Genomic DNA, 11,269 nt, shown 5'->3' with positions numbered 1-11,269 from the left:
GTATAATAGGAGCTACTCAAGATTGATGATGCAGGGTGGAAAGTGGTATAGTTAAATTTCAAAAAAATATCAGTACTTAAACTCTCTAGATTATTGTTGTGTTGGTTTCAACTATTGCCTTTTTCAAAAATAAATCTACCTTATTTGATACATTCAAAGTTGGAAAGTGGTGTTCAAGAATAAAACATATTTGAAGGTGAAATTAGCTCATTTCTTTTCAAGAAATAATGCAAACACGGGTCAAATTACTAAGCAAGGGCTGTGAAATAATTCATGAACTTTTTTCTATCCCATGTTCTTTACTAAATGCTTAGGTTGATTTACTGTTGGCCAAGCAATGCTATTTATCATATTTCTTCTTAACTTCAGGTACGTATATCTATGTCGTTATTTAGCATCATTTAGGCTCTAATTTGCTTGTTATGCCTCGCTGAATTACTCTTGGATTGTTATTACCAATGATCATCATTGTTGCAGGGCACAAGCAATAGGTCAACCTTTGGCATGATGCCAACGCCGATAACTTCTAGAGTTCCTAAGCAAGGAGAAATGCTCCTTTCAGTTTGTGGCTCACAGCTGGGAGTGTGAGTTTCTAAGGAAGATCATGTAGAAACAATTCATGGCTTGTTTACTATTTCGGTTCCTTTAAAATTTAATTAGATTCTTAATCAACTTCTATAAAATATTTGAATTAATCACTGATTATTTACAGAAATGTTGATGATTCTTTGTATGAGGCTAAAGCTGCTACTATTTTCAGATTATAAATCTCTTCAAATTGTGAAGGTCTGCTAGTTTCCATGGTAGCAAAATCATGCAGATTATTGTATTATATTGAATGTAGCTGATTCATCATTTAATTTGACAGGTTTATGTATTTCTCACTATAGTTTTATAAAATAGTTGCCTAATATGGGTTTTTTTTTTTTCTGTTTCAGATCCGTTTGTTCTATTGGAGTTTAAAAGTCAATGGAACAAACAAGAAAAAGACTAAACGCACACAATAGCAGCCATTTGGAGCTGTATGCACTGTGCCGCTATCAACAGTTAAGATAATTGTAAGTAACTTGTAAAAAACTGTCTGGTCTAATTAGATAGCTAGCATTCGAATAAACCAGACATTAGGAGGCCGAGATGGGGCCTGTAGGGATGATTTTTGGCCTAATTAATTAATGGATCATATATGTAAAGGCATTTTTATTATTGTTATTATTGAGCAATAGATTGATGGAAGCTGGGTTTTTAATTTTGGATATGTGCATTCTTTGGCAGGATCAACCGGTGGCATTAGCTCCTCAACAATGGATATGTTCCTTATCTGATGCTCGCACGAGGTTTCATCTAAAGCTTCTTAGGCTTTGTTTGGGACAACTTTTTTATTGCTTCATAAAATAGCTTTCTAGTTTATATTAGAAATGAATGCTTCTCATTCTAGAGTATTCCTCATTCTAAGAGTATTCCTTATTCTAGAGTATTCTCTTATCTAGATTATTCCACCGTTAAGTATTAATGTAGAATCTTCTAGGATGCTTATCTTTTGAAGTAAATGCTTATTAAAAATAGATGTTTCTAGAATATATAGAGAAATCTAGAACTACTTGTAACCACTAGTATAAATAGGGATGATGTATTGTTTAAATGGCAAGAAAAAATATATTCTTCTACTTCCATCAGTATCTCTTCATTTTCATTTCTCTAACAAATGATATCAGAGCAGCTACAATCTATGGGAATGATGACAGGCTCGATTTCTTCTCCATCATATCCAATATTCACCGGCGAAAACTACGACTACTGGAGCGTGAAGATGATGACGTTGTTCCGATCACTGGATCTATGGGAGATAGTTGAAGATGGCATTTCGACCGAAGTTGTCAGTACCTCTTATGGTTCTTCTAATCTCACGCAAATCCGGGTGGACAAATAAAAAGATGCAAAGGCGCTCTTCATTCTTCAACAAGCCGCAAGTGACACTATCTTTCCAAGGATAATGCGGGCTTCTTCGTCGAAACAAGCATGGGAGATCCTGCAGGAGGAGTTTCAAGGAAATTCCAAAATAAGAACAATAAAATTACAAGCCTTGCGAAGGGAGTTGGAAAATCTCAAAATGAAAGATACATAAAATACAAAGGAGTACTGCTCCAGAATCATTACCGTGGTAAACCAGATGAGGGCGTACGGCGAAGACATCTCAGAAGAGAAGGTTGTACAGAAGATCCTCATTAGCCTTACCGCGAGCTACGATCATGTGGTGGCTGCGATCGAAGAGTCCAAAGACCTCTCCTCATTGTCGATGATAGAGTTAATGAGCTCAGTATATGCTCATGAGCTTCTACTTGAGAGAAGGAAGGATACGACTCTTGAAACAGCATTCCAGTCAAAAGTCAATCTGAAGAAGCAAAAGACAAAGGATTCCAAGAAGAAGTCTAAAGAGATTACAAAGAGTGGAGACAATCTACAAAAGAAGGAATTCCCACCATGTAAGATCTGCAAAAAGACAAATCACTTGGAAAAAGATTGCTTTCATAAAGGTAAGCCTCTATGTTCTTATTGTAAGAAGTTTGGACATGAAGAGAAGGATTGTTGGCATAAAAATAAAAAAATCAACAAGCTAATTTTATGGAAGAAAAGGAGGAGCAATTGTTCTATACCTGTCATGTTGCAGCCGAGCAAAGGAAAGAATGGTTTCTTAATAGTGGGTGCAGCAATCATATGACTCCAGATGAGAGTCTATTCACTCAGATTGATAAATCTGTATGTGCCAAAATAAAACTCGGAAATGGAGAGTTGGTAGAAGCAAGTGGCAAAGGAACAATTGCCATCAAAACCAATAAAGGAACACGACACATAAGAGATGTTCTTCTGGTTCCAAGCCTTGATCAAAGTCTTCTCAGTGTTAGGCAGATGATGCAGAATGGGTATTCCCTACATTTTGAAGGTGATGTATGTATCATTCTAGACCTAAACAAAGACAATCAAGTTGTGGCAAAAATAAGAATGAAGGATGGCAGAAATTTTCCTATCACTTGGCAGTATCCAAGAGCTTTATTTACAAAGAATGATGATACATCTCTTTGGCATCAAAGGTTCGGTCACTATAACTTGAAAGCTTTGAGATTGCTAAATCAGAAGAATATGGTAAAAGACCTACCTTTGTTAGCTCAAGATATGCCTATTTGTGAAGGATGTATAATGGGAAAGCAACAAAGAAAACCATTTCCTTCGGGAGAATCTTGGAGAGCAAAATAGTACTTGAACTTGTTCACACTAATCTCTGTGGTCCTATGAAGACTCCATCTCTAAGCAATTGTAAGTATTTTATTCTCTTCATTGATGACTATTCTAGAATGACATGGGTTTACTTTCTCAAAGAAAAATCAGAAACTTTTGGTATTTTCAAGAACTTTAAATTATTAGTTGAAAATCAAAGTGTCCAAAAGATAAAAATCTTGAGAAGTGATAGAGGTGGTGAGTTTAACTCATGCCAATTTGAAGATTTTTTCAAAGAAGAAGGGTTGGAGCACCAACTGAATGTTGCCTACACTCCTCAACAAAATGAAGTCTCAGAAAGGAAGAATAGAACTGTTTCCAAGAAACCATGCTTCTACTTCTACTCTAAAAGAATCTTCCTCATTAGAACCAACCTTCATATTAATATTCTCATATTCCTCATTAGCCTTAGGTAAAGAAGGGCAGAGAGAGGATGGATGCACAATTAAACCACAACCCTCACAATGAGAAGGCTTCTAATCATTGACAACTTTTAAACTAATGATAGATCAAGCAATAGAAACATTAACCTCATTAGGAAGAGGCGAATCTTTATTAATCAAAACACAAACCCTAGTAAAAATGAGTTTCAATTGTTCCGCAGTTAGAGCTAGCATCAACCAAAATTGGTTGCCAAATTAAGCTAGCAATCATAGAAATTCCTTCAGATGTCAAACAAACCAGAGGAAGATCAACGATTTAAATCAAAAGATGAATAGAAGAAAATTCCTCTCTTACGACTAAAAAGAGGAGATCATTTTTGCACTATAAAAGGCCTACCAAAGAAACACTAGGGATCTCCAGTTCAGACAAGATCATAATCATCTTGACAGGTAAACTTCATTAAGAAGAAACAATCATTTAAATATAGAAGAGTAAAGGAAACTTTAAGCTTTCATGCTATCAGCATGACCGACCAAAGGGCCTCAAATAAGGTCGTTCACCTAAAGAATATCCAATAAGAGAAAATCCCCAATTATGGGAAACCTTTTGAAATTCCACATCAGAAAAAATAGCAATATTATCCTTCAGAGGCAAGAAGGATACTGAAATACTTTTTCTAGAAGATTGGCAATAAGAAACTTGCCCAATCCAACTATTTGAAACATCCAACTTATGGATGGGTGAGGTACCCATTTTATTAGAAGAAATTAATAGAAAAAAATTATCGAAATGATCCATCCAAAAGAAAACAAAAAGAAATAGCACAAAAAAATAGAAACCTCCAAAAAGGAGGATCAAGAGGAAAAAAGGATAAAAAGAAACCCTAGAAACAAAAACCCTATAAGGAAGTAAAAATTGAAAGGAAACACAAGTAAAGAAAGAAACTAGGGTTTACAAAAGAAACCCTAGAAAATCCCACACAAAGAGAACAAAAAGAAGAAGATCCGCCACATAAAGGAAGAAAAAGGAAAATCGCAATAAACCCTAGATAATCTGCCAAAGTACTATCTTCTTCTCCACTTCTTCCTTTGCATGGAGACACTAAATGGCACCTTTGGAAAGACCATAGGAAAAATTATTAGAGATGTGTTCGAACATCCACTAAAAATTTGACACGTGGAATGTACACGTGTCTGCGAAATTTTAAGTCAAGTGCGTCAAAAGCGCAGGTAAAGAGCAGGTAAAACGCATTCAAAGAGCAGTTAAAAGCACATTCAAAGCGCAGTCAAAGTGCAATCAAAGCGCAGTCAAAGCACAGTTAAAGCACACAGTCAAAGCGCAATCCACATGGCAAATTTTTATTGGATATCCGGACCTAGAAATAGATCCGATGTCCGGACCTAATAATTTCCCATACCATAGAGGAAACGGATGGAGAGGGGGCATGCGCACTTACTTTCAAGTTTCTAGAGTTGATAGGTCAATCAAGTCAAGAATAAGTGGTTCTACATAATCTTGAATGTTGAGTAACTATCTCACTCATAAGATAGATATATCATAAACCACTATTGAAAAAAAAAAAATGGTTTAAGGTACGCTGTATGTACATATATATATATATATATATATCAGTTATCGCGAGAATTCGGTTGCAGTATATAATAATTTCTGACACGATTGACTGTCAATACGCTTAGTGCATTATTTGGAAGTTTTTTTTTTTCTTTTGGTCTTGCAAACAGTTAGAAGAATACATGCAACAAAATAAGTAGCCCCTTAAAATCGATAGTTATCATTCTCTATTACAATTCTGAAATTGTGAAGACGATGTTAAATCATCTATTTTTCTATTATGTTTCAAGACAACATAATTCAAGTATTAAAAATGTTTCACTAAACTTCTCGTTCTTAAAAAAATGGAGGGGCCCTATATTCAGAGGCTATGTAAATCTCATCTTTGAGAGGGTTTCTTTCCACTTGCTTTAAAATATCGTTTTAATAAATGTAAGTTATAATAGCATAAACAAGTTCGACTGCTCAGTAGCAAGAATTTCTGTAGTATATTGAAGCATCGAATTTCAAGCGGATGCTGATTCGAGGAAGATTTTCATCTGCATTGGTTGTATGCTCAGTTTTTTTTATAATTATATAAAATTATAATGTAATTACCATCTATTTATAACACGACTTTAAAAAAATCATCCAAATAAAATAGGAAAAAACTAATTAATTCTATTCAAAGTGGACTAATTTGATTCAGATAGAAAATAAATAAATAAATAATCCTTCCAAACTTATTTATCAAATAAGTAATAGATGTTTGGTATTTCTCACTAACATATCTCAATCATTCGAACAATTATTACGTCCTCTGACCGGATGTAGAGCTACGTTCGGCCGCCAATAACATGTCGCCACATGCTCTTCCTATTTACCGCGCGGCCCGACGACTTGATCCGGACTGGAACCCAAGAATGCTATGTTCACGTATTGTGAGATATTACTCGGTATTGCTCGGTATTGCTAGGTATTGCTTGCAAAAAACAAGAAATATCGCTCTCTGAAGACCAATACCGAGCAATACCAAGTTGTACCGAGTTGTAGAAAAACTAGGTACAACTCAGTATTTGCTCGGTATTGCTTGGCAATAACGAGAAATACCGCTCTGTGAAGATCAATACCGAGCAATACTGAGTTGTACCGAGTTGTAGAAAAACTCGATATAACTCTGTATTTGCTCGGTATTGCTCGATGTTGCTAGGTATTGCTTGACAATAACGAGAAATACCGCTCTGTGAAGACCAATACCGAGTTGTACCGAGTTGTAGAAAAACTCGGTATTTGCTCGGTAATGCTCGGTATTGCTCGGTATTGATTATTGCCGAGCAAAATCGACCAATACCTAGCAATACCTTGCAAAATCGAGTAATACCGAGCAATCCTGGGTCCGTTCCGGGTCGGGTTGTCGGGGCGCACGGTAAATAGTGAGAACGGGTGGCGCGATTCTACTGGCGGCCGAACGTAGAGCTACGTCCTGTGACCGGACCAAATAAAAGTTCCAATCATTCATCTACTTCATATGCATATCTCAACATTGATATACTTCACATAAACTATAATAGAAATTCCACTGATGTTCTCAACAAAAAATTTTGCAATCAAGTTCTCCATACTGTAAAAATAATGGTTGATGAAAATCCAAACGAGGTGAAGCTTAGCTTTTCTATTAGAGGATATCAATAAAATCATTGGAAATGAGGGACCAACTCTAGCTTGCGAGCTTGGAAAAATTTTGAACGACCTTTACCATTAGATTCAATATCCTCAGTCTTCCTCTTGCAACCAGTAAAGCCGAGTTTTGATAATTTTACTTGTCGTTTGCTTGTCCAATTATTTGAGGAATTCTCATCAACCTGGTCAGACTCCCTGGAACAATAAACCAGCAAACAAATTCATAATAATAAAAAAAATAAACAATAATATCTAAGTAATGATTGTTTAAAACATTAATAGTCAAATCCCAAATCATATACCTATCCAGTAACCTCATCATTTAATTTTAACTACCATGTAATTTTCCACCAACCAAATCCTTTAATTTCAACTATCTCCTACAGATTGAATAATATTTATGACTATAAAAATTTATGTATCGAGGGCATTTATAATGAGGCTAAAGTATTTCTTCGAGCGGAAAGATTTTCTTTTTTTTTTTTTCTTTTTTAGCTAGTGATTTCCCAAGATAATGGGAGAATTTGATTTGGGCAAATGATTCTCCAACAAAATGAGCGAGCCCTCAAAGTTTTGGTCGAGTGCATTCCACTTTATGTCATGACACTCTTACTTTTTACTAATAGAATCCTTTAATATTTTGTCATTCACTTTTTGGACCACATTAAATATGATATTAGAGCCAGTCTCTTTGTATCTTGGCTATTAATTTTAATTCACAATGAATACCTACTCTCCTGCCAGCAATTTCGCTTGAATCCAACAATCACCTACTCTTAATTATTTATGCCATTACCACCCAAATCAATCTTATAATTAGTCTTATTCCAACCATATAAGGTAAGTTGTGCAATGTGTTGCCAAGTACTACATTAAGGTATCAACTCCATATAAAAAAAAAAAGGTATCAACTCCATATTGTATAGAATCATTTTACATTACTTTTGGACATTCTTTCCTTAACCTACCCATTTTCTTTATAATTTTCACATTGATTTTAACAATTTTTTGTTAGTTCTTTGTTGAATTTGACTATGCGGATAAATCGGAATGTAATGTTGACTCGGATCTCAATTCCACCAATTGAGTTCAACAAAGAACTCACAAGAGGGTTGCAGGGGAGCAACGAGCCCCCTGCTCAGAGGTGAAACATCGAATAAATTTTCTTACTCGTACGCTATAAATCCAGCGTCAAGGAGCTGTAGACCCATTATGAGACAAAGAATACAACGATGTAGTGCTATAGACCCATTTTGTGATAGAGAACCCAACACCACTGTGATGCGGGTAAACTGAGTCAGTTTATTTCTTGCAAATTTTATATGATTGTAACCTCAAAAGGTTTATGTGCGCGCCTGAAAGTTACTGTGAACTGTGAGATTCTAAAAGGAAGATCTGTACAATTTCTTCTATTTTTCATAATGGATTTCATGGCTTAATGTGGCTTCGTTGCATTTTCCTGTTTTCATGTTTTTCCACGTTAAATTCTTTTATTCTTTCTTCATTGTTTGTTTTCTTAATTTTTCGATTTGTTTACACTCAAAACTTTGTTTATTAACACATCTTAAATTCTTAATTGTGTATGTCAAAACCATCATAATCTAACAACAACAATATCGTCATCAAGCCTTTATCTCACTACGTGGGATCGGTTACATGAATACTTTTTCTCCATTATGTATTGTTAAGAGTAAAATTCTCATTTAAATTTAAAAAGAAAATATCATTTCTAATATTTTTTTAGCAAAGTCTAAATAACTTATTTTACTCCAATTTTTTCAAAATCAATTCAAATTCCAGTACTAACTAAATTTATCTCAAATACATCAACATCATTAAATTTTTGTATTATTTAGGTCAACATAATGAATACTCAATCCATTTATTTTCAATGCAACAGGTGTGGATACTTTTAGTGCAAGCCAACTTTTGCATGACTTCTAGCTTGTTTCAGTTAATCTACTGCTTATTGGATTTAATCCTAGAAGATTTATTTAATATATCCATATTATTAATGTGTCTTTTGCTCTATAATGTACATACACAAATCACTCATCTATTTTTCACAATCTCAAGAAAATGATAAGCTTATTATTTCTCAAATATGTTGGTTATTTGATCCGATCTAATTTAACTACATCACTTTTTAACTTTCTCATTTTTTCCAATTTTATTTGGTTGTCAATGACTACTTTTTTCCCTACCATGCAAATTCATATATCCCGACTAGTTTAATTATCGTTTTATAAAATTTAAATTCAAATTTTAATAATGTTTTCTTATTAAAAAGAAAGTACTTCATTTTAACAAACAAACTTTATTTCTAAAAGTAATTCTCATATCTCTATTCATATTATATTGCAAGATAGATCAAAAGTAATTGTACCTATTATATTGAGGTATCATTAAATTTAGATGGGAGTAAAATAACTTAATAGTCGGATATAAGACCATCAACCCTTTTATATCTTATAGATCTACTAAAGCCAAAACTTATACTACCTGGTTTAAGGGAAACTTACCATATAACTTCAACGCCATCCTTCAAGTACGGCGCACATGTTCCCCAACTAAAGCGCACCAATGTAGGAAATCCAAATACCAAATGCTTGTGATGGTCTAACCAAGCCTTGGTTTCAGGATCTGGTGTTATGTTGAGCGAGCAATGTAACATTATTCTAGAAATGAACATAGGCAAATATATATTATGAAAAGGTATCACATACCTCCAGGGTATCCTGATCCGAAATTCCTGTGCATGTTTTCAGCGGTTTCTTCAAGTACCCACTCACGAAGGAGCCTGTCCCTTGTAACCTGCATTAAAAGCATTACAGTGTTTAAAAATTACAGTACCATAAAATAAGCGTCTTTGAATCCTTGGGCAAAACTTAAAGGATAGAATTCATAAGTTCGCAATCAGTTCATTTCCATTAATTAATAATTTACATTCTTTGGACATTGATGACAGTAGGCAAATCTAACTACAAAGTTCAGTTTTGAGTGATAAGATTCTTCTTATTGAACATAATCAAAGCTTTATAATATAACCTAGACGTATGATATTTATGCATACATGATCGAGAGATACAACCAGCTGATGTGATAAAGTAAAAAAGAGCAAGAGAGAGAAAATGCTTTCTTTGACAAGCATCCAAATGGATATTCTCTTGTATGATTTAATATCTTTGTTTATTATCCATCTTATTTTATTCTTATAATATCTACAAAGTTTAGAAAGTTTGTCTATCCATTTGGCTTAGGATATTAGAGACTTTTTTTTTGGCGAAGGCTGACTATACTACAGATTTGGGGGAGACAGCCCACTTGTGCCCCTATTGTTTTTAGACCTACGGAACTATTTATAGGGGATGTTTGATTGGATACATTCCAAATACAAAGTAAAAAAATGCAAATTAACCAAAATCCCATGTATTTTGAATTTAATGATGACATTTGGTCGACTTGAAGGTAGTTCAAACGTAATGAAATTAAAATTTCTATTTGTTTTGATGAAATTAAAAAAGCAAGGTACCCATCAAGGTTGAACATGGGGATGAGGTTGGTGACTGCCACTGTTGACCCCTAAGATATGTCAACAAATCAAAATGAGCTCGTCTGACTATATTTACGATCAACCGATAAGACGTTGTATGAGTTGACCCAACATACCCCGACAACACTCAAAACTACTCGAAATGATCTCTGATCACAATAAATTGCATCATTGTGATCATAACACTGAAATTAGCCAAATGAGACCTCTCACAATCTAATCAAGCGAATGCGTTTGAAACGTCAAATCAAATGCGCGATGATGCATGAGGATACCCAAATGACCTCCGTTCAAAAAACAGACAACCCAAGCATGTCTGGAACTTTCAAAAATCCAAAAAAGACACCAATATTGTCTGTACTGGCACGAGAAAATTGATGAAACTTCTACCTAAGCATGCAAATCGAGTCAAATTTCAAAGTGTGTGAGAGACAAAAATCAACAAGCAAGTACATGCGTACTGAAAATAAATATTCATTAATTATTATTAAAGAAATTACTTAAATTTAAAGTTAAAATTTATGTTCAAAATTTAAAATACATATTTTTAAATGATAACAAAATATAATTAAATATTATTAATATAAAAAATAGAATGTTTTAGTAACTATACCTTATCCTTTTCATTGCAACTGAAATGACATTTTTTATCCTTCTATTTTTTCTTATCTTAAAACTAAAAAGAAGGGGCATAAAAAAAGGAAAATTTCTAATACCTAATAAACCCTAGTCACCATTGATTTCGCTTACCTCACATCCCACTAACCCTCATAAATACAATTTATCCCTACTCCATTTGATTCGTATGCCTCATGACCCCCCCCCCCCCCC

General features: G+C 34.2%; 1 protein-coding gene across 1 annotated transcript; it reads right to left on the bottom strand.

Annotated features, from left to right (window-relative positions):
* Positions 1–6,734: 6,734 nt before the first annotated feature.
* Positions 6,735–9,769, bottom strand: LOC110093587 (ribonuclease H2 subunit A-like). The gene is made up of 3 exons (XM_020818547.2): positions 9,612–9,769; positions 9,408–9,528; positions 6,735–7,080 (listed from the first exon to the last, which is right to left on the bottom strand). Exons 1-3 carry the CDS (start codon positions 9,712–9,714, stop codon positions 6,900–6,902), a joined length of 405 nt encoding a protein of 134 aa, XP_020674206.1. The 5' UTR covers positions 9,715–9,769; the 3' UTR covers positions 6,735–6,899.
* Positions 9,770–11,269: the final 1,500 nt, after the last annotated feature.

This window comes from Dendrobium catenatum, unplaced genomic scaffold, assembly GCF_001605985.2.
Source record: "Dendrobium catenatum unplaced genomic scaffold, ASM160598v2 fragScaff_scaffold_1684, whole genome shotgun sequence".
Taxonomy (NCBI): Eukaryota; Viridiplantae; Streptophyta; class Magnoliopsida; order Asparagales; family Orchidaceae; genus Dendrobium; species Dendrobium catenatum.
Note: the sequence above shows the minus strand (reverse complement) of the source record. Positions and strands in the feature narration are given on the sequence as shown.